We start from the raw sequence: 23,173 nt of genomic DNA on the forward strand, positions 1-23,173 counted from the left end.
AGCGTGAACTTAGCTCAAATTTGCTGTTTGTTTTTAATGACAACAGATTGACAACGCAAGCATAAACAACGGCATGCGCTATAACAACACTATTAATAACCGAAATACAAGGAAAGCAACCCTGATTCGGATCCCCATCCCGTTGCCCACCGGGCTTGCTTGCCCCAAAGCGTTGCCAATGTCAACCGTCACGAACACCCCAACAAACCCACCCCCTCTCCCTGGGAAACTCCATCCCATTGTCTTCGGCGTTTTCAATGCCGGCGCACATAAAAATTCCGGCTACGTTTACGGCGTGGACTACGCTTATAAACAAAGTTTGTTAATATTTCTCAGCCGACGGACGCGCAATTCGGTTTCGCATCTCGCCCGTGAAAATCTAGTCAGTTTAAAGCTCGCAGGATGCGGAAATCACTTTCAAAATTCCACAAGTAGTACGGCTATTTAAAATCAATCAAACCAAACCAAAAGTTATTGAATGCTTGTCTATGGACAAATGGTTCGGAGAGAAACGTCTCTGGCTGTTTGGTAACCACCTTCCACTTCTGCCCAGAAGGTAAGTCGAACTTGGCATTGCATTGCATTGAATGGTAACAAAAAGTGCTATCCAAACATTTTTGCATTGTTTTGGCCTAAACTTGAACTTCGAGATTGGCGCGCAGATAAAGTGTTGGCCCTGACAATATTTTGCTTAACGCCGGGCCTTGTGAATAACCTTACAGTGAATAGTAATCATCGTATGAAAACATTGTGGGACTCGTTCTCCAACTAACATATAGGTACCTCCTTTGAAGGCCGCAAACTGACAGTTAAAAGCTACTCAACTTACAAAAGATCTAACCAAGAAGCCACAGGACCAAAAAGGACAAAAACTCCAATCAAATTGAATTTCAATCAATGCGAGTATATGTGCTCGGAAAAGAAAGAAAGAAGAACAAAAGCAAGCAGAGAAGAAATCAAGTATAGAGACATCAAATTGCATTGAAATGCGTTCGTTGCTCGGATTTGTCCCCAACTTCACCCCACTTACCATCCGAATTCTGACAGGCTAGACAAGCAGCTCCGAAAGAATATTGCATACTTATGGGAGCGGATGATGTAGCGGTTTTTAATGCTTTCGATCCTAGTAGACGAAAACCTTTTTTTTGACAAATGTCAACGACACTTGCGCTTCTGCTTGAAAGGAACAGAAATAGATGTGCGGCAGTTGGAGGGGAAATGTTTTTGTTAGAACACATATCTGCCTGAAATAGAACAAAATATTGCCAAGCAGACTGTAAGCAAATGATTGATACCTAACACTTATACTCCCACACTTGTTTAGGAGAAGGTTCTTAAGAGCTATATATTTTTCCTTGTTAACTATATCATTTATACTTTGAATCAGAAGTTGGATAGTATTTAGATGTTTTGGCATTATGCAGATTGCTTTACCAAGGTTCAAGATCTCGTTCATAGGGAAAGACAGAGAAACATGACTAGATCGCCGCGATCAAGATCTTTTATTTTTTTTGAAAATCATATAATGTGACAATTCTGTTTATATCACACACTTGGAGCGTTTCAGCAGTCGCGAATTAGATTCGCGTTTTCAGTTCGCCGGCAGGGTACTCACTTTTGTTGGGTGCTTTCATGGCGTTTGACAGTCGTTCTCATTCCCACAGTGGATCCCAAAACTCACAGGTGCCCGCCTCACCTTACATAATTGAACCCCCCCCTCCGAATCAAGCCGCTTTTTCCCTTCAGTTTGCACCACTGATTTCGTGTTCCTCGCTGTGGCATGTGGCAAGCGGCAAGCCCTGCCTCAGCCAGGCTTATGACTCTCATACGTGGCCTGCCGTCGCAACTCTCACTTCTCGCATAATGCGCCTGACTCATTTGCATGTGCTTTTGGCTTCCCCCGGCCGCATTTTTTCTGACCCAAAAAAATCTTAAACAAAATGAAAAAGGCAATGCCGGCACGAGACACGTCAGAAACAGAGCCGTTTTTTGCACCTGTCTGAGAAGGAATGTCGCTCCATGCATAAAGTATTCATGATGTCCGTTGCATTTCAAATCATGTATCGATAAAATAAATAGACGGGAGACCGCTCAAGTGAACCTTAGTCATCCTGGGACCCTGCAGCCGTGCGAACGCTTGGCGACGTGCAATGTTTCACAGCTCCTCGTTCTACTTGCCGCAATCGTTTCAGAACTCCTTCCTCTACCGGCTCATTCAGAAGATCCAGGTGTGCAATGAGCCGGACTTAGTTGAGACCCGGCAGTACAGGTGGGTCGATTAGCGCCGTTCGTGGCCCTAATTAGCTTTGCCAACTTTTTGCGGAATGAAAGTGAAATACAGTGCTAAAACGGGCAGAAAGGATAAACTTTTCCCAATGACATTTGAGTCGGTCGAGTCGGTGCTGGTGTAACTGGTGTAGCTGGTGTTGCAACGGCCTTGGCCTTTGATTTCACACGCATATGCCTTCCTCGTCCTCCGATTGCCTCAGCTCCTCTATCCCCGTAAGTAGGCAACGCTTTTTGCACAGACCTCGCACAAAGTTTGGGACACTCGGTGCGTGTGTGAGCATTCGGCATTAATGGCTTGTTATTTATTGCATTTTACGCTTGTTTTCCCAAAGGCCACGTCAACACAGCCCCTACCACCAACCCGCAATATTTATATGGCCAAAAGGTTCAGGGACTTTGCAAGGCAATGGGGGGGCTAAAAAAAACTTTACTTGCTCGACATATGATTCCTATTTTCGCAAGTACAGACACTTGAAATAAACACACAAGCAGTATTAATTACGTAAAAATCAAGAGCATTTAATCCGACCTCAGTAATGTTTTACCTTTTGTCTTTCCAATAAAGCCATTAACTAAATCGCGTTCATTCAATTTATTATTACAATGGGCATATTAGCATTTATCTTAAAGCCATTATTCATGTTCCTTCTTCTTAAATATAAAAGTCTTTATTTCCGTATCGTTGTTATGCAATACCCATAACTACAAAAACTTTTAGCTCTTTTAGCTCACACAATTACGGGGGTCAATATCAGAATGGCAAACAAACAAAGAGCCATCAAGCTGTAAGGCATTGACCCCAACATCAAGTGCAAACATCATGCCAACGACATGAACAAATAATTACTATGGTGCGCAAACAACTTGATAGAACAATTAATACAAAAATATAATTAAAAGCCACAAGAGCCTAGCATAAAGGAAAAATCAAATGGGAAAGGTTAAAGTGCTTTCGCGGAAAACAAAAGCTGTCAAATGTATAAACAGCAAGCAGATGGTGTTTAAGTGGAAACGGGGTCGGCGGGAGTTCCCTGTAATTATGCAAATTAAATTGAAGGAACCAGTAGGGGACATGCGCTAGACTCCTTACTCAACTTAAAGGTGAACTTCTAGAAAACCAGTGATCTAAAATTATTCCTTTTATATATGTATGTATGAACCTTACTCATTGCTTATACAATATGCGTGATTATGGTCCTTAATTTATTTTCGACGCTTACCTTCGTGTTTTGGCACTGCACTTAAATGCATTATTAATGAAACACGCGAGACCAAAACAAACAGAAACATAAGAAACCAAAGTCGCCATTGGCCAACGCGGCGTATGTGCGATGTCCGCTGATGCAATCGAGTTGCTACCAACTCCGGCGCTCTCCAAACTCGTTTCTAACCAAAAGCACCTCAGTCGTTTGCCGGCTCTTAACGTCTTCACATCGTGTAGTTCTGCCAAAAAGTTATCGGCGTTTGTGTTTGGCCCAAGTGAAGTAAACACGAAAACAAACCAAATATAGACAGAAGGTGAACTGGAAAAAATTGGATATTACAATGAAAATGTTTGAGATATCCAAGTTGTTCTCACTGCGAAGGTATGCACATTAATATAAAAGAATAAATATTCAAAAAAGGGAAAAAATATGAAAATTTCTTATTGCTTATTAGCATAACAACATACCTTCGAGCTAATAAATAATAAAAGTTTCTAACTTGCCGTAAAAGTTTTAAAGTTTGGAAGGCTTTGAAAAACAAGCACAATAAGTGACCCCCGGCAAGCAAATTAGCTGCAAAGCAATACTAAAGTTACCCAACCAGGAAAAGCCATCCCTAATACTGTTATAATTGCACAGCGATTCAAACATTAATTAGTAATAAGGACCCCAAATAGAATCCACCCCGAAACCCTCACGTAGCGCCAGTCACGACAAACTTATTGCACTGCTGCACCAGTTTAGCTTTATGGAATCCTCCAGCAATCTGTGTCAAAGAACCCGGTTCGTAAGCCACTCCCTCTCCGCCATCTCCTTCTCTTTGGATTGAGGACTCCAGGAGGTAACCTCAAAATGTGTAGGGAAAGGAGCTGGGAAAGCCAAAGAGGCACACCTTGAATGTCTTCCGGTAGTCGCTAGAAAAAAAAACCAACAAAGGGGAGAAACTTCTTGAACAACTTTGTGGCAACTGCGCATGGATTTGGTTTTGTTGTGGTTTTTTGCTTTGTTAACTTTGGTCGCATTGCTATGACATTGGCCAGTGGGGTGGAGTCGACCCGGGACATGGGGCCCTGGTCTGCTCCAGCGATTCCCCCATTCAGTGCTCGGTTGTCAGACAAAACATACGTCCGCTCAAGCGGTCTACCCATTCAAATATTTATTGATCGACAGGCCTAGCAGAGTACATTGGCGCATGGTGTGTATAGTAGACTTTCCCCGAAATAACTTTAATCAAATAAAACTTCAATTCATTCACAATCCAATATACTCGTATAACTCTAGTGGCAAATACGCCAGATATTAGCCAGATGGGTGCCTAGGTAAGTCATCTGCTTGCTTCGTTTTCGGTGTCCTGTGTTGCTTCCATTTATTTGTGCCACCCACCACCACAACCACCAAAAGCACACATATATTTAATTGCATGCCATGTTTATGACCCACACACATGTTAGCAAAGATGCAGAAAGCCCCAAGTAGGGTTCAATTACCCCGCTTAAGGTTTGTGGCTGGCATTGAACTGTCAACCCGAGAAGTCCTCGACCAGCCCGGTAATGCCAGTTTCAAAGGAACACGCTCTCGAACACCTGGGGCTGAAAATCGATTTAGTTTTCGTGTTCACGCTAGAAAGTTAATTGCCTTCGGTTCCGAATCTAATACAAAATGGACATCAAATAAGTTTTTTTTAATCCTATTTACACAGAGCCAAGCTTGGAAATAATAAGCTTCAATGTCGACACCACTTAGCCTGGTAAAAATGATTTCTATTCCATTTCATGGAATTCATTAATTCATACACTCAAATCAATGACAAATGCAGCAACCAATTCCACATGGGGTAATTTTTACTTGGGTATAAAAAAATCGATGTAGTTCTCGTGCTTGGAAATGGCAGACAGTTAATGATTAGGTTGTGTATCTAATGGCAATTGAATGTTTACAATATCGATTTATATGAATAGCTATATTACCGCAAGGCTGCATTAAAATTGGTACAAGATAGCAGGGGAAATGTATATATTCGGCACATATTAATTTAGTATCTGAATCATTCCGTATTTTTAATTTTATTTATTATTTTCACCAATTCCTTTGCCCAACTTGTGTCCACCAAAATTACGTTTGAAATAATTAACTCATTCTAAACGTTTTCTCATTTGTTGTTTGTTTCATTCCATCGAAATCAACTAACCAAATCATACCGAATTCGTGAAACCAAACCTCCACAATGTTCTGGACATCCCCAAACCAAAATCTATTCAATAAAATAACCTGTAAATATGCATATCACATCAAATCGTAAGACAGCCCTTGAAATAATACCAGATCGAATCGAATCGAATATCAAATCACCCCACACTCGCATACCCTCGAATGCAAGTTCGTCCCTGTGAGTCCACATGTGTTCGTGTCTGAGCTATCAAACAGAAAAATTCTTAAACATTTTGTGTGCCCAATGCAAAGCAATGCGACGTGCAAACATCAAACGTGGTCAATGTTTGAGCTTAAGGTAAAATCCACTCCAAACGCAAACTGAACGCTAGCCGCAATCGGGGTGGGAATGCCGGAATAACTCATACCTCTTAACTTCCTTGCAGACCACAAGGTAGCAGCAAAATGGATCGCTACGAGAAGCTCAGTCGGCTGGGCGAGGGCTCCTACGGCGTGGTCTACAAGTGCCGGGATCGGGAAACGGGTGCTCTGGTGGCGGTCAAGAGGTTCGTGGAGTCCGAGGACGATCCAGCCATTCGAAAGATTGCACTGAGAGAGATTAGGCTACTAAAGGTAATCCTAAAACCCCTAGTTATGAATACCTGATTAAATCACTTACTTACGATTAATTTCTTGCAGAACCTGAAGCATCCGAACCTTGTCTCCCTGCTAGAAGTGTTCAGACGGAAGCGGCGCCTCCACCTGGTCTTCGAGTTCTGCGAGCTGACCGTGCTGCACGAACTGGAGCGCCATCCACAGGGCTGTCCGGAGCACCTGACCAAACAGATCTGCTACCAGACGCTGCTGGGCGTGGCCTACTGCCACAAGCAGGGCTGCCTGCACCGCGACATCAAGCCGGAGAACATCCTGCTCACCGCCCAGGGCCAGGTGAAGCTGTGCGACTTCGGCTTCGCCCGCATGCTCAGTCCGGGTGAGAACTACACGGACTACGTGGCCACCAGGTGGTACCGGGCGCCGGAGCTGCTGGTGGGCGACACTCAGTACGGCACACCCGTGGACGTCTGGGCCATCGGTTGCCTCTTCGCCGAGCTGGTGCGTGGCGAGGCCCTCTGGCCAGGACGCAGCGACGTGGACCAGCTCTACCTGATCCGCAAGACGCTGGGCGACCTGCTGCCACGCCACATCCAGATCTTCGGGCAGAACGAGTACTTCAAGGGCATCACGCTGCCAGTGCCGCCCACGCTGGAGCCGCTGGAGGACAAGATGCCGGCCAAGTCGCAGCAGAACCCCCTGACCATTGACTTCCTGAAGAAGTGCCTGGACAAGGACCCAACCAAGCGCTGGTCCTGCGAGAAGCTCACAAAGCACTCCTACTTCGACGACTACATCGCCAAGCAGCGGGAGCTGGAGCACGTCAACAGCCTGGAGGCGGCCAATCTCCGCCAGCAGCAGCTCGCCTCCCAGCAGTTCATGCTGGCCACGGCCGCCCAGCAGCTCCAGACGGGTCCTGCCCAGGCGGCGGCCATCGCGGCTGCCCGGGATAAATCAAAGGTGCGTACTGCAGTCCTCCTCCCCAAGGATAATTCAAGAAGCTATCATGAGTATTTGCGTATGTCCTTCAATTACAGACTTCAAACACATCACTACCGCTGCTGCCTAGCACGCAGCATCATCACCACCCGCATCAAGATTACGTGAAGCTGCAGCCGCTGAACAAGAATGCAAACCTGCTCCATCGCACCGAGCATCATCTGCCCACAATTTGAGTTTGAGTTGAGTGCGGGGAGAGATTGTAACGAAGTAAGGTCCTTGAGCGGAAATTGAGCCCGAAATTTAACTTATTTACTGCTGGGAATAAATGTGCAAAAGTATTCCATTAATATATCACTGGGTGGAACGTTTGTAAGCACTTGCTGTGTAGCAACTCATCCCTTTCGGGGCCGAACTGAATTAGTAACTAAGTCGAAAGTGCAATTTTCAGCTATCATCAAATAAAATGTGCTACATAATGTTTTATTCCATAAATTTTCAATTCAGTTAGTCCGTGAGATTCGCAAATCACTCCAAGCTAATCTTTAATTCACTTTCCAGTTGCGTCCTGGCGTTCGAATCCTTTTCAGCCTTGCACACACACGTACATTGAATTAAAAATCCTGGCAGCAGGTCGACCAGTCAAACGGTTGCATTCCACCTCCAAGTCCCACCTACTTGTTGAGCCTGGCCAGAATTACACATTTTTACATCTATTTAGCCAGGAGCGGACTAGGAACAAGGGTATCTTAACTTATAACTTGTATCTTATTGATAGTTAATTGATTTAATTTCCAATTGATATTTAGTTTCATTAATACAAAACATTAATCTTTTAAGCAAACATTTTTTTCTTCTTCTGCACACAACTTTGAATAGTTTAAACATGGTGTACTTGTATTTTTGTAATATTCAATCAATATCCAAGCAAAGCTGATGGTGATTTGTAAGGTACATCCTATCTGAAACCCTTTTTTAAGGTTCCGCTCCTGAAGTATTTCACCGACGACAGTTGTAGCCTCCTGGCTTCCTTGCCACGTTTTTTGGCAGCTTAATCCACTGCTAAGCACACGTCAGATAATCAGCGACACGTATCGCCTTACGTGTATCCTAGTCGTGTCCTAAGGACTTTGTTGATGTCCTCCAAGGAGCTTCAGAAAAACGTTTGCCCTGATGACGCTGATGAAAGGATTAGTCAAGCTTATTGCGCTCTAAGACTATTCCAAGGTGAGGCGAAGCCAGTAAAGACAAAATAATACAAGTGATGGAATAATGTGAGTTCATGAGTTCAGCATGGGAGATGGCAAAAATATTTACTGTATTAAATATGGCGTGCCCCTTATTGTTAGCTAATAAGGGATCCTGAGAATTGCCTAACAAATGCCCAGTTTTTAGTAGCTTTCAGCAGAGATGCAGTATTTTCCGAAAACTTTTAATTAAATTATACAAAATTTGTGAGAACAGCAGCTGCATTCCCAGCGGCGTCCAAAGCAACGGCAGCAGTCAACAAAAGTGTCAGCACATATCGCAGAAATCTCCTGGGCACAAGTCATGTCCATGTGGCCCGGATTTTTGTTGGCAGATGCACAGAGAAACATCGAGAAAATAAAGGAGAAATTGAGAATATCGTTGGATGCCAGCACCGCATTCCCAGCATTATCTACTGCGACTCATGCTCCATTGCCAGCGTCACCAATTGTTAAGTATTTTGATTTTTGTCGTTTGGCCAACACAATAGGATGGTTCACCGAGTATCCCCATCCCTGTCTGCCTGCAGCTTGCTGCTTGCCTGCTCTTTTCCTTTTTCCACCAGCTTTTCCGGTCGCTGTGCACTTGGTTGGGAATGTAAAATGTAAAATGGGAAAAGCATTTGTAAGTCGAACCGGCCATTGAAGCATCCCGCTTCCTGGTCGAGGATATGCAAAGTGTCTCCCAGACAGTTGCATAATCTGTAGTGCCGTTTATGCAAAGTGCCCGCCAAAAGTCCAGGCATCCAAGCCCAGGGAGATGGAAACTTTCGTCCTGCTGGGGAGTCAAGGATATTGGCGTTGTTGGGACGGGGTTTGCTGAATTGCACAGCTCGCTAAAGTGCCGAGAAGAGGAATCGAAGACTTATCGAATAAGCAGATAGGGCTTTTTATATTCACACTGTTGGCTTTCACAGAACTTACCAAACTCTTTTAAACGCTTGTGATTTACTAATTTACCTTTACCATTTACACTTCGTAATTTCTTTTTAATTTGTAAGTTTGAAAGTTTCAGTACAACCAATAGTGAGCTTGTATTGATAAGAGCATGAGTTTCTTTTTTACAAGAAGACTAACAGTTGCTAAACAGTTTTAAGTGTTTAATTTGTATAAACTAACTAACAGTCCACCATTCCTGGACTCAGTGATCAGTACCACCGGTGCATCTGGCTCTCGGCGTAGCGTCGATTCAGCTCACTCTTCCGCTGCACATCGCCGCCCACTCCGTTGAGCAGCTCCTTGGTGTGCCAGTTGCGGTAGACGGACGGATCCGGCTGGTGGTCATCTCCGGTACTCCGGGCCTGCTGCTGCCACCACTTCAGCTGGGGCTGCGGATAAGCTGCCTGCACGGGAAGAACGGACACCACCGGCGGCTGGCGACGTGGCCACAGGCCCAGCTTGCTCAGCCGCTTCTCCTCGTCGATGTTGGTGTCGTGCATGTCGTGCATCCGCAGCACGTGGAGCGGCCTCTCGGAGTCCTTGGGGCGAGTGCTCCTCATGGCCAGCGGATGGAAGGGATCGTCTCCGTAGAGCTCGCGGTAGCGCTCACTCTTCACCAGCCCGATGATCTGGAACATGGCCACGCAGGTGCAGGCATTGTAGCCCACAAACACTGCGAGAAGTCAGAGGAGATTCACTTATAATCACATAGCAACTGTGATTTTTGAGTATACTTACATATATAGAAACAGCCCAAGAGAGTGAGAATTATGAGCAGGCCCAAATTAATCTGCTTCTTGAGCATGATCATCAGCACAATATGCAGAAACGTAATTTGTATAAGGTAGACAAACTCGCAGAATGCCAAGGGTAGTAGAAACCACTTCCGTAACTGATTAACACAAAAACTTACTTTCTACAAAGCAAATCTATTGAAAGGACTAGCCTAAACATACCTTAATAGCACCATAGATACTTAAGATGGCTGCCCCCGAATGGACGTACAATATTATTTGAGAAACTGCGGTCAAGACCTCGGGATCTAGTTATACATAATATTTCGTCAAAATATAATATATATTATGTATGTAACCCACCGTTCTCACACCAACTGATGTACTTGCGAACCCACTTTCTGTCCTTATATTCCGCGTCGTGCTCAAGCAAATCGATGAAAGGCTCGAAAACTTTGACGCCAAGGGCAAACAGAGTAATGCTAAAACTCAATTCTCTGATCTGAAGGCAGAAAGGGTAAGTTCTGTAGGAAAGAAGGAACATTTGTTGTAACTTACGATAGCCAGAACAGAAACGATAATGACACCCAGACGCACCGAGCAATAACACATATAGGATTCCATTAATAACATATTGAGTGTGGTATTACCGGTAATGTCGGTCCGTAAATCAGAACTGAATACTCCGTGCCACAGAGAATTTGGTGAGTCAGCCACATAAGAACCACAAATGCGCACTAATTGCCGCACGGCAAATGACAAAACCATGTACAAGATGCCAATCTGAGTCCATGCGGTAAATGGAACTCAAATTCAAAGCGTCAAACTTCGGTTCAAATGTCCAACATATATCATTCGCTGGCCAGATCTCGAGTGGAAAGCCACAGAATGTCGGCCTCAACTGGAACTGGTGGCCCAGTTTGTCCTGGGACAACATGGTGCTCATGGAGAACTACTTCTTCTGCGCTTCGGTGCGACTGGGTGTCCTGGTCACTTGCACCGCTGCCACCGTGAGTTTATCCTATACTTCCGATCCGATGGCGGCCAATCCGAGCTTCTCTCACACGTTTTCAGGTGAAAAACACCATCCTTATGTGGATGGTATTCGCCGACGGAACCACTTTCATTTACTTCCTTGTCAACATAATGGAAACTCACTATAGAACCAGCACGATTGTTAGGGATTCCGCTACCTGGGTGGAGCATTGTAAGTAAACAGACCACAATTATGACTTACCATTCAAAGAAATCTGTGAATTATATCATTTTGTGCCCTACAGATTCCAAGGAGCTCATGATGTTTCTTCAACTCTACAGCTCTAGCTACATTGTAGCTTGCATAATGGCGGCTTATGGCGCATACAAGGTCAGCTTTAACATAGTTTCTTATAAAAGTAATATTAATAACTCAATAGCTTCTTATTTTCAATTCAGCTCAAGAAATACCACGTTATACCATTGGCTATCTTCGAGTTCGTTTACACAGTCCAAGTGGTTGTAGTCGTCATTATAACGCTTCGGATTGCCAGACATATTGTGCCATTGGCCACCTTAATTTTGATGACCATTGGCCTGACATTTTACGCAAGTATGAATCAAAATTAATTAAGCCACATTTGTGTAAGATAACCTTTCTTTTTCAGTGCTTGTGACCTACGACACGTTGGCGTTGATTTCCTTCGTGCAAATCATGTTTCTGGTGCGAAGCCAGCGATATCAACAAGTTTACGGTCCCGATCCTCTGAACCCCGTGACAAACGGAATGCAACTCCATAAAGTGGCATCCAGTTATCCGATCGCACAGCAACCAATTATTATTTACGTAATGCCCAAAGCGGGGCAAAAATTGTGGGATGTGCCACAAACGAAGTGGTGGCAGGATGAGAAAACTGACATCAGCGTTCCACAAAACCAACTTAACCAAGTGGCCACTGATTTCTTTCAGCGGCAGGAGCTCTTATCAAATGTCTTACGACGAAATGCCATAAAAAAGGACTATCTGCACAATGAAAGTGTTGCGATCTAGATAAATATGTGGCCATGTTCTCGACAAAATCATTTGTTTGTCATAAAACAATTCAACAATTTTGTATTTAAAATGTATGTTCTATTTATTATACATTAATGCAACTACATAACACATGAAACAGAGGTCTCATTGACACATATGTTCACATTCATTGGATGACAAGCAGTGAGCATTAAATCCAAAATAAATTCGGTGTACTTACATACTATTTGGTTTTAGTAAAATCGTGTAATACCATATTTGTATAGATCCTAGCTTAGATGGGGCATATATTCATAAGTTACAAACATCTGGGTTTTCTAAGCGTTTTCCATTGTTAAAGAAATGTCACGTCCTGCAGGCTGAGTTCGTTCCGAAGAGCACTTTATATTCGGGTTCGATTTTGGCCTTGATGAATTTGGTCATTTCCTTGGCGTATTGAAGACGAGTAGGGTCTCTTTCGCTGGATTTCTTGATGCCAGGACTGTGCACAAGAAATGCTGGACTCAAGACGTGGTATTCGTAGTCCAAAAGACACATGGCGTAGTTCTGCAATAAAATGTGGCACTCTGAATCGGAACCTTCACTACAGTAGTTACTCACCTGTATGCGCTTGTTGGACTGACCCTCCCAGGTGACGCGTTCGTCGAACAGTGGCTCCGTGTTGTCGCTTACGTAGAAGGGCTCCCAGGCGCGGAACTTCCGTTTCCGGAGCGTCTGGCTGAACACGTGCAGCTGGTCATCGGCCTTGGAGGTGCGGTTGAGCCACTCTTCTTGGCCCGGAATCGTATGGCATGTGGGGCAAAGCTTCAGGTGGAACACCTGAGCCTGCTGCTTGCGATAGAGGGCCAGCAATTCTTCCTTGTCCACCGGCACTTGGACACCAGTCTCGATCTCGAAAACGGGCAGAGGATAGACCCTTCTCCGCTGCCTGGGGTCCAGGGCCAGGACACTGTGATTCCTGGCCACCATGTCCAGGAATTGGTCCACGAAGCCCACACTGGGATACAGCTCGATGTCGCAGGCGAAGATGAAGTGAGTGTTGGCCGCCTGCCTGGCTATATTCCTGCCCACATTGATGGGGTAGGTGAGGTTGGCCCTTGACTTGTAGCTTTCCGTGGGAGGGATTCGTGTGTAGGGCGGCGATACCGTCGTGCATACATGCGGGTAAAATAGGACCTCAGTCTCGTCATATGGTACGTAGTCCGGCATGTGCCGGTTCGGGAAGTACACGTGGAATGAGACCCAGTCCTTGATGCTGTCGCTCTCCGGCAAACAGTTTCGCACATACCGAATGGCATCCAGTGTGGTGTTCAGATCATAGCCGGGCGTGTGGATGGCAAAACTTACTGGAGCACGCCAACTGGAAAGTAAATGCAATGAATAAGCAAAGAAATCTATATACAGCTATTATCGTAGCCGCAACTGTATGGCTTCTAGAGCAAAGCAATAAAGTTTTTATTATTCAATAGCACTCACCGTGAGACCACCATTTCCAGATTATCGAAGAACGTGAAATCCCCGTTGGTGGTGTACGTCACGGACTCGGCACAGCCGACCTCCCGACTCTTGCGTCCAACCACGAGATTCTGGAGCAGCCAGAAGTCTCCGTGCTGCAGCCTCTGGAAACGGAGCGATCGGTTGCGGCACTTCAGCAATGACTGCAGCTCCTTGGTGCGCGGGGATTCCTCTCGCGGGATGACTTTGGGCTGCCGATCATTGTGCAGATATAAGTTTGCAGGAGAACTTGGTGGAGTTGTGTCGTTGGACAGCGAAAATCCTAACGATTTTTGCCCACCGCTGTTTGAAGATTTGGCTAGTTTCTCAGCCTGCTGCAAGTTCTTCCAAACCAGCAGCAGTGCCACACTGAGAAGTATGAGCACTGGCCACAGTCGGAAATATCTTCTATTGCAGAAACTTATGGTCGCCATGCTGGCTTGGAATGCATTGATTCAAGAACTCCTTAGCTTGCAGGAAACTAATTCACCTGCAAACGGAAACCAAAATATTGATATAGCTCCGTTGAAAATGCTACGTGCTTAGCTGGATTTGAAAATCAAAAGAAGAGTTCATGGTAGCGACTGAACTTTTGGCTTCTAGTTGCGCCTAATTTACTGGTCCCCTTTGTATGAACTGAAATTAGTATTGTACTCATCCGATAAGAACCCTTTTAATGCGGTAGCATGCCAGGAAGTTCATTGGTGTTTTATAATGTTCTGATAATGGGGCTGACCACAAATGAAGATGCCTACCTCATTTTACCCACTAAAACTAAACATGATATACGCACGCTGATAACCGCGGTCGAATTTATGGTCCCATACACAGAAAAAAAAACTGCGCAGATCTAATTTAAACATAACAAAATATATTTTAATTATTATTATATAGAAACATGAAATATATAAAGTTAATATTAAAAACAAAATGCTACATAGTAATAAATTTCCTTTTCTTTTGGGTTAACTTCTTCTGCTGTTATTTTAAATTCCCATAACAAAAGTTTGAATTTTAAAAGATAATCACATTTTAGGACGACTTTATAACGTACGCAATCCCGCAGATTTCTGCTGTTGCGATTAAAAGACAAGTTATTTCGCGAACGGGACACCAAACAGTCGGCAATGAGTAATGGATAGAGACTAAATTAACTGAAATTCCCGCAATGCGATCGTTATAAGAGCGATTTTCTTATCCGTCTAGTTATCACGAATGTCGTATTTTCCTATCCTTATCATATCAATTCAATAACAATAAACAATTGATAGCGTCATTAAATGTTAGTAAACTAGCAGTTTGGTCGACAGGTGATTAGACGGCTTTACTATACTTATGTTACTAGATCGATACCCCGCTCTCTATCACTCTGATCAGCGAAATCTTTCTAAAACCTTAACCTATTTTCTAAAAATAGTTGTAAATCCACTTTATTGCCTTTTTATGTTAAGTACAAACTGCGTTCTATTGAATACGGATCCATTTCAAATGGAGTTGAAAAGCGAAAGAAAAGATTACCCCACGTAAAATGATAAATAATTAGAATGTGTTGATTTTTGATAATCAAAAAATTTAAAATAGTTTTGGCGCCCATTTGCGATACTTATAGGGCATTTTGAATCGATTTCATTATCGATAATAGTATCGATAGTTAATTTGCAAGTGATGGGGCCATCCCTATTGTCAATGGTGCGTTTGTTTACATCCACAGAAGTTTCAGTTTCAGCTGAAAATAATACATCCACGTCTAGCAAGGATGTCGGACAACGAGTACGAGCGTTTCGAGATATCGGACTACGATCTGGACAATGAGTTCAACATCAACCGGCCTCGTGGGCGCCAGAGCCGGCACCAGCAGATCTACGGTACGTTTTGAAGTTCCTCCCAGAATTAGTTATTAAACTAACTTTTTGCAGGTATTTGGGCGGATGACAGCGAGGAGGAGAGTGGTGGCGAGGCCGGAGTCACACGAAGGGGCCGTGCCGCCCGTAAACCCAAAGACTACACCATGCCCGTCAATTTTGTGGCCGGCGGCATTCAGCAGGCGGGGAAAAAGAAGAAGAAAGCGCTAAAAGCCGATGACGAGAAGGGTTCGCAAAGAGAGGGCGCCGAGGCGGACCAGGACGAGCAGAGCGACGACTCCGCCGACAGCGGAAGACCAGCCTTTGGCCAGAACGACCCGGGCAGCTCCAACAGCTCCGCGGAAGAGGAGAAGCCATCGCTGAGCCGGAAGCCGGCAAGCACCACCTTTCAGCACCGCTCGCACATTACCAGTGAGCGCAATGTGGGCGCCTGGGAGCAGCATACACGCGGCATCGGAGCTAAGCTGCTCCTCCAAATGGGCTACGAGCCCGGCAAGGGTCTGGGCAAAGACCTGCAGGGCATCTCGCAGCCGGTGCAAGCCCATGTCCGCAAGGGCAGAGGCGCTATTGGCGCCTATGGACCCGAAACTGCCGCAAGCATCGGAGGGAAGACGAACAAGAGCATCAAGGTGGACGAGGACGTGCGCGAGGCAAAGGAGTTCAAGGACCAGCTGAACAAGTGGCGAAAGGGCTCAGCCGGTGGGGCTGAAACGGTCGAGCGGCAGGGTAAGCGCTACTACTACAAGTCCGTGGAGGAGGTGATTGCCAAAGGCCACACGTCCAGCCATCTGCTGTCCGAGAAGCTGAGCAAGAAACTGGGCAATGTGCCGGTGATCGATATGACAGGCCCAGAGAAGAGAGTGCTGAGTGGCTACCATGCCTTGGGACAGGCTAAAATTACGCCAGAGGAGACGCTTTACGATGCGGAAGCCACGGAAAAGGGATCCGCTTCCGTCTGCGTGTTTGCCATGCCCGAGCTGACGCACAACCTGCAGCTCTTGGTTAGCCAGTGCGAGCAGGAGATTATCGCCCTCGACAACGAGGAACGCGAGTCTTCCAGCCAGCAGGCAGCGCTGGAGAGCGAGCACCGGAAGCTGGAGGAGATCGTCCAACTAGAACGAAACCACATACGCACGCTGGAGGAATCCCTGGACCGAGTGGAGCGGTTAAGCGAGAATCCAGATATGAGCTTACCTCAGGCGGAACGACTCTTTCGGGAGCTGCTCGTGGACTACGCTGCCGAATTCCAAGAGTTCGGGCTTGCAGATCTGGCAGCGGGCGTGATAGCGCCGCTCCTGAAGAAGGAACTAGTGCAGTGGCAGCCACTGGAACATCCAACGGAGCCGCTGCAGCTTATCAAGAAATGGCGAGGGATGCTCCAGCAAGGAGATGCGGCGGAGCAACAGCCTCGAAACGTCTTCGATCCGTACTCCTCGCTCATCTGGGCCGGGGTGATGCCTTCGTTTCGGGCCAGCGCAGCCGCATGGCAGCCAAAGGAGCATCCGCCGATGGCTGCGCTCCTGGATGCCTGGGCACCCCTGCTACCTAGTTGGGTTTTGGATTCGGTGCTCGAGCAACTGGTTCTGCCACGACTGGCGGCTGGCGTCCAGGAGTGGGACCCGCTCACCGACACCGTCCCAATCGACAGCTGGGTGCTGCCGTGGCACGCCATCTTGGGCACTAAGCTGGAGGAGGCCGTCTATCCTCAGATCCGCAGCAAACTGGGCGTGGCATTGCGCGCCTGGTCACCGCAAGACCGGTCCGCTAGGGCCATGCTCACGCCCTGGCAGAAGGCCTTCCCCGAGGAAGAAATGCAAGAGTTCCTGCAGCGACACATAGTGCCCAAACTGCAGGTGACTCTAGCCGAATTCATCATCAACCCACTGCACCAGGACTTGGAGCTGTGGCAACAGGTGTGGGAGTGGCACGAGCTCATCGATCCCATGTACATGGCCCAGCTACTGGACAGACACTTCTTCCCGCGCTGGATGCAGGTGCTCGTAGTCTGGCTCAATCAGTCACCGGACTACGCAGAGATCTCCCGATGGTACACCGGCTGGAAGAGCATGTTGAGTGAACCGCTTCTGCGCGAGCCCAGTGTTAAGGAGCATCTGCGACGAGCTCTGGAAATGATGCACAGAGCCAGCGATGCCCTGCTGCAGCCCACGGTCACGCCCACGCCTCCGCCTCCAGTTCCTCCGGCTCCAGTCATAATGATGGACCTGATTCATCCGCCCGCCCAGCTGGAGTTCAAGGAGCTGGTGTCGCAGCAATGCGCCGACTTGGGAATTATCTTCGCTCCTCTGCCTGGGCGACGGGAGCTGGGCAAACAGGTGACTAAGAATCTGTTATTGACCAAACAGATGTACATGCTAATATATTTATGATCTATCTGCAGATATACCGCGTGGGCAAGCTCTTTTGCTACATCGATCGTCACGTTTGCATGGTCAGCGATGGAAGCTTCAGCAACTGGAAGCCGGTGGCACTGAATCATCTGATTGAACGCTCTCAAACGGGAATCCTTTAAATAAATAATTGCTGTATGATGAGGTATCAACGCAAATATAGGACGATTTGTAAAGTTCTCATGTCTTGAAGTATATCAGATTCTGCATGAAAAAGGAAACAGATTTCATATTTTTGAAATTGAGGATATATCCAAGTTTTTCACCATGGTTTTTGTCTGAGCTGCATGCTCCATGAATTTAAGATGTAAATATACCGACAGTATTTTTCGGTATTTATTCATTGTATGCAGGCGTATTATTAATAATTGTGATCATTTTAAATCAACTGCTTTTCTTTTGTATTATTTTCATCTCAATCAGGTTATTTTAATAATAATGGTAAATCGTACTTTCTGAGTAGGAGCAACCCTTGAAAGTAATCGATTCTCGAAGTCGGGCATCGATGCCAGAAACACCGATAGTATCGACTGGTCATCGGCCCGCTTCCACCTCTGGCCATCGCAGCTGACTCTAGAACGCGTCGGAGAAATAGGAATAAACTGACTGAGTTCGCGTTCGGTTCGTGTTGCGCACGGCAAACCAAGGAAGTACTGAGCCAAATGCGGTTCGAAACGGTGCAGTCAACTGAGGCTCGCGCAGTGCAATACAATTAATTGTAAATCCAAGACACAAGCACTCCTATCGCGATAATCACTGCTAGTAAATTGAAACCGCGTGTCTTTCGTTTCGCTTCTCCCGCTCTTTCGTTGCACTCCGCCCACACTATTTGCCAATGCAGTCGTGAGTGCGTGTGCGTGTGTGCGTTTTCCCCCCAAATTCAATGAATTCGACAAGCAGTGCAATAAAAGCGCAAATAAAACAAAAGTGATTCCACCACGTGCGCCGCTCTCTCGCGTCTTAAGTTCAGTTGTTGTAGCTGCTTTCGTTTGTTTTGCTGGCGTCTCGCTCTAACTGCTTCCTTTGCTAAATTTACCGCTCGCCGAGCAACCGGCACGCAAACACCCGTTGGATTAGGACTCACTAACGGGACACCCACACAAGGACATCAAAATGGTGCAGGTGTGTAAAACATTAAATTTCATAAACAAAAGCTTTGTGAACCAAGTTTTATTGCTTAAATGGTTGTTTAATAATATTCCTGAACTTTCGGAAATATGTCCATGTAGCATAACTAAATATATACAGGAATTTAGTTTCAGGAAGTTTCCTAGTCATGATTGCAATTTGTTAAAAAATCCTAAATTCTCTAGATGCAGATACATTTTTTTCTTTTACGGTAATTTTCAACAGACCACTCAAAAGCGCTATATACAATACTTTTTTCAAATATATAAACATGTTCTTTCTTTGCTTCCCAAAAGATGTAACTGGTTATGATAACCAAAAAGATTATTTGACGTTAGTTTTGTTGCATATCAGCATTATCCTCAAATACAAAAAAATATTAAATTTTGTTTGTTTTTGTCTAGTTTTGTATTTTTTAAAGTATTACATTAAATTCATTTTGAATAAATTACATTTTTGAACCCGCAAAACATGTGCTAAAATCATTTCTTTGCAACAAATCTTTGTAAGTCTCTGTAGTTTTGGAAAAAAAAACATTTCAGGTTTCCAATTCAATGATATTCCACCCTGCCACTGACCTTTTGACGCCATCGTGCACAACCCCCATAATCCCGATACGGGACACCACAACTCAAAATGCACTTTTTAGCGACCATCCCGAGTCGATTCGCGCCTCACCACCCAACCCAAGTCGGTCTTAAACCACCCAAATACCCAACACAACCCCCACTTCACCCCTGGCTGCACTTTCCCTAGCCATCAAATCAACCACCAAAACCGGAAAGTTTCGAAAAATATACAGCTGATATAGAAAACTGTCGAGCTTCCAGAGTTATGGCAAATATGGCAATTAGAAATGGTTGGTCGTGCTTCGATTTCGACAGACGGTCCGCCTGTACAGGTCGCCTCCGAACGTAATGCACATAAAACGGCGCATTTAGTCAATTTTTCCTTCAGCCAGGCGGACCAACTGAGAGGAAAATCAAATGTGCTGCAACAATTGGGGTTGCTACTCGCTGACACCCTATTATTGCAGCTGAGGATTCAAAAGTCAAGAGAAATATACTTTTGACGGTTATCATCAATCATCTTTAACGGATAATCATTAAATAAAAATCATAGATAAAAATCATTACACTACTTTGTAGTCATTCATTTAGTCATTTAGATAGACATTTATACATTCAAAAAACTTAGACTCTTGAACTTATTCTTGATACCCTGTATTGTATCGTATCTATGTGGAGAAACGAATCCTCTGGTTAGTCACCTGCCGCCGTTTCCCCGCGCCAAATGAGTGAAGTACCACTTTTCGATTTGAAATGCGTTTTGCGCCTGCCCCGGCCAACTGTCCACCCAAACCACCCAGCCCACCCTGCCCCACCGCCCACTCATCACTGCAGCCAGCGTGCCAGCCCAACCGCCTCCATCCACATGGTCGTCAAAGCGCTTTTTACCCATTTGCATTTGCATTTGCCGATGCCCGGGCCGAGGAGTAGGTCCTTGGTCCCAGCATGGCGTGGTGGTGTTGGTACTGGGTGGTGGGCTGGTGAGCTGGTGGGCTAGTGGGCTAATGGGCAGTGGGTGGACTCACTGCGTTTTGCACTGCGCTTTGGACTGCGTTCAATAGCCAAAGCGCACGAACATTTCTGACGTTTGACCGAACTTGGTTGTTGTTCCAGTGCTGCAGCTGCATCAGCATCAGCATCAGTATCAGCAGCCTGCTCCTCCCCTCCTGTGGCTAATGGTAAACTGCCGGGGAGGAGGTAATAGGCACATTTGTGCCCCCACACCCAATACGCACCACCCACCACCCGAACCCCCTCGCCCCACAGCGCGTGCAGGCCAGTCTCTTATTTTGTAACTCCGTGCGCCAACGAATGTCAAAAGCACAAAAATTTCAACGAGGATAACAGGCACGGACGCATGCTAATCAGGACAATTAAGTTAAAAGCAGCACGGATGCAGCTCCATGGGCGTCTGCTCAGGAGTTTGAACCTAAGTAGGTTCAGCGGGCATTCACCACTATTATTATAGATTCCTATACTTGGTGATTAGACATTAAAGAATGCTTCCCAAATGGATTCACTTGTTTATGAAAAACAGAATGCGAAAACATCGTTTCTACTTGTACACAAACGAAATTTAACAACTTGCAACATTAAGCACAAAAACATATAAAATCTGTTATTTCAGTCCTTTGTTCTTTGTGGGTCCTATTCATGTGCTTTTTCTACGTAATATTTCAGTTCTTAGTTAATTTGTGATGCTCATTCGTGAGCCTTTTTGTAGGTAATAAGGCAGAGTTTGCCTACACATTTCCCCGCTGCTGAGAAACTTTGTCTGCCACCCATCGACAACCTATTTCATATGGCAAATTGAAAATTCTCATTTGCCTTCCTGGCTGGCTATCGATTCGATTTCAGTTCTGTTTATCACTTGAACGTGGTGCTGCTTGCAGAGTTTGAATAGTGAAGATTGCGATATAAGGTGGTCAATTGAGGTTCTGGGCAGGTTGGATTTCTAGTCGAAGTCATCTGAAGATTTCTGTTGAAGCAGCTCCACGTGAAGGGATGTCTATGACAATTAGAACAGGATTCACATATTAAGGCATCTTCATTCTGCTCCTGCTCATTCTCTCGCTGCTCCCAGTAAAAATGCCTGTTAATGGTGTTAAAATTCCCTTCGGTTTCGGATAAAAGATTATCGTGTCCGGATGGCAAATATGACCGTTGATAAGGGGCTTCCTGATTCACGATTTCCCACTGGATTTCCGTTGGTTTAAAGGAGCACCTTTGGTAGCGAGCGTATTGGGTATTGAGCCAGCTTATCAGCGACAAAAGCTCCGGCCAGGGTATCAGCAGCATTAGGCAGGTCCACCCAAAGCCCCGGTGATCGGACGCAGTGAGGATCAGCCAGTAGGAGGTGCCCCTCAGCAAGCGGTGATGCAGGCGGCGGAAGAGTGTGCGTCGCCACAGGAAACTGAAGCGCTGGCAGGCGGACTTGAGCAACCAAGCGCCTCCGATCAGCGCCAAGGTTATCGCAGTGGGCCGCTCCTTGAGCACCAGCTTGAAGTTCACCTTAAGCGTTCCAAGGCGTAGGTGCCGCTCGCGGTCCGATGACATTAGGGCGGCCGCGACCGCCAACACACCCGCCAGGTGGGCGCCCAAGGCGGCAGCTGAGCAGTAGAAGGCGAGCAGCGAGTCCGCCAGGAGCGGACAGCTTAGCCACAGAACGAGGCCAAAGGTGAACTGTGTGACCCGCTCAAGGTCGCAACTGATCACTTCGAGCGTGAGGACGAACGGTTGGACTGTGTAGATGCCGTAACAGGCGTGGTCATGCGTGGCTATCGAAACGATCCGTGGCTCCTCTGCGGAATGTCCCAGTGGCTTTCCCTCGTGGCACTCATCCAGCAGACTAAGCGCCTGGTGGACTTCCCGCACGGTGGCTCCTTTATACTGGCTGTAATCTCCGTCAGCTGCTATCTGCAAGCGCAGGCGGTTGCTCTGGAATACGTTCCACATGGTCAACGCTGTTGGCGGTTGACAGTAGACCTGGATCTGGTTGTGCGCGTACAGCATGCTGAGCAGCGTCTGTGCATCCTGGGTGTGGGGCTCATCAGGACGCAGATACGTCGCCTGCTGCTCGTAAAACGCATCACTCCAGCTAACGAACGAGGATGCTGCATTGAACAGCCCAAGGATAACGAACGCAAGTAGAGGGGGCCTCATTGAATGGCAGTGTTTATATTAGAGTATCAGACTAAATTTCCCTTTTATATACGAGATGGGTTGCTTTGATGGAAATACATCTAGAAAACATACATTTCTCTTTAAAACCAATAGTTTATAGCATAGCGCTTAAGTTTGTGCTTTGCAACTATTTCTCAAGCTGCAGAAGCTTCATGGATAATAGGGAATATTTGCCAACAAAAAATGTGTCTCTCTCTTAGGATGCCAAGTTGCCTTCTCCCATTCAGAATTTGTTTTTTTGCAGGACGTTCGAATCCTTTGTGCCCCATTTTCCTTCAATTTTTCGTTGCCATTCCTTTCTACGTCGTTCGTTCCATTTCTTTGCATTTCCATAGCGACTTTTTTTTACTTGGACTAGCGAAATGCGTATGGGCTGATGACTGACTTTGGACCACGCGTACTAAC

At 45.9% G+C, this 23,173-nt stretch overlaps 7 protein-coding genes across 10 annotated transcripts in view; 4 read left to right on the plus strand and 3 right to left on the minus strand.

Annotated features, from left to right (window-relative positions):
- Positions 1-454: 454 nt before the first annotated feature.
- On the plus strand, positions 455-7,517 carry LOC122626201 (cyclin-dependent kinase-like 1). Of its 2 annotated transcripts, none has more exons than XM_043806370.1 (4): positions 455-556; positions 6,089-6,275; positions 6,342-7,214; positions 7,292-7,517. In XM_043806370.1, exons 1-4 carry the CDS (start codon positions 489-491, stop codon positions 7,427-7,429), a joined length of 1,266 nt encoding a protein of 421 aa, XP_043662305.1. In that variant the 5' UTR covers positions 455-488; the 3' UTR covers positions 7,430-7,517. The 2 variants fall into 2 exon arrangements, with proteins under 2 accessions (XP_043662305.1, XP_043662306.1); XM_043806371.1 differs by lacking the exon at positions 455-556 and adding an exon at positions 3,835-3,875.
- Positions 7,518-9,553: 2,036 nt separating this feature from the next.
- On the minus strand, positions 9,554-10,746 carry LOC122626795. The gene is made up of 5 exons (XM_043807173.1): positions 10,672-10,746; positions 10,477-10,615; positions 10,336-10,421; positions 10,118-10,271; positions 9,554-10,052 (listed from the first exon to the last, which is right to left on the minus strand). Exons 1-5 carry the CDS (start codon positions 10,744-10,746, stop codon positions 9,589-9,591), a joined length of 918 nt encoding a protein of 305 aa, XP_043663108.1. The 3' UTR covers positions 9,554-9,588.
- A 302-nt stretch (positions 10,747-11,048) lies between these two features.
- LOC122611417 lies at positions 11,049-12,139 on the plus strand. The gene is made up of 5 exons (XM_043784475.1): positions 11,049-11,123; positions 11,188-11,320; positions 11,394-11,479; positions 11,548-11,701; positions 11,757-12,139. Exons 1-5 carry the CDS (start codon positions 11,049-11,051, stop codon positions 12,137-12,139), a joined length of 831 nt encoding a protein of 276 aa, XP_043640410.1.
- Positions 12,140-12,240: 101 nt separating this feature from the next.
- LOC122625903 (beta-1,4-glucuronyltransferase 1) lies at positions 12,241-14,750 on the minus strand. Of its 3 annotated transcripts, XM_043805962.1 has the most exons (4): positions 14,648-14,750; positions 13,601-14,108; positions 12,725-13,484; positions 12,246-12,670 (listed from the first exon to the last, which is right to left on the minus strand). In XM_043805962.1, the coding sequence occupies exons 2-4, from the start codon at positions 14,050-14,052 to the stop codon at positions 12,470-12,472; spliced, it is 1,413 nt and encodes a 470-aa protein (XP_043661897.1). In that variant the 5' UTR covers positions 14,053-14,108; positions 14,648-14,750; the 3' UTR covers positions 12,246-12,469. The 3 variants fall into 3 exon arrangements, with proteins under 3 accessions (XP_043661896.1, XP_043661895.1, XP_043661897.1); XM_043805961.1 differs by having other exon boundaries at positions 12,241-13,484; positions 14,673-14,750; XM_043805960.1 differs by having other exon boundaries at positions 12,241-13,484.
- Positions 14,751-15,313: 563 nt separating this feature from the next.
- Positions 15,314-18,067, plus strand: LOC122617051 (septin-interacting protein 1). Its single transcript, XM_043792714.1, has 3 exons — positions 15,314-15,483; positions 15,535-17,813; positions 17,879-18,067. Exons 1-3 carry the CDS (start codon positions 15,375-15,377, stop codon positions 18,008-18,010), a joined length of 2,520 nt encoding a protein of 839 aa, XP_043648649.1. The 5' UTR covers positions 15,314-15,374; the 3' UTR covers positions 18,011-18,067.
- A 371-nt stretch (positions 18,068-18,438) lies between these two features.
- The window catches only part of LOC122613327 (neuroguidin), a 37,068-nt gene continuing 32,333 nt past the window's right edge, over positions 18,439-23,173 (plus strand). Inside the window, exon 1 of the mRNA XM_043787456.1 lies at positions 18,439-19,010. Coding sequence (XP_043643391.1) covers positions 19,002-19,010 — 9 coding nt within the window. The 5' untranslated portion in view covers positions 18,439-19,001. The remainder of the gene's footprint in view (positions 19,011-23,173) is intronic.
- LOC122613318 lies at positions 21,170-22,783 on the minus strand. Its single transcript, XM_043787444.1, has one exon. It carries the CDS (start codon positions 22,745-22,747, stop codon positions 21,452-21,454), a length of 1,296 nt encoding a protein of 431 aa, XP_043643379.1. The 5' UTR covers positions 22,748-22,783; the 3' UTR covers positions 21,170-21,451.

The sequence above is a fragment of the Drosophila teissieri genome, chromosome 2L (genome assembly GCF_016746235.2).
Source record: "Drosophila teissieri strain GT53w chromosome 2L, Prin_Dtei_1.1, whole genome shotgun sequence".
NCBI classification, from domain to species: Eukaryota; Metazoa; Arthropoda; class Insecta; order Diptera; family Drosophilidae; genus Drosophila; species Drosophila teissieri.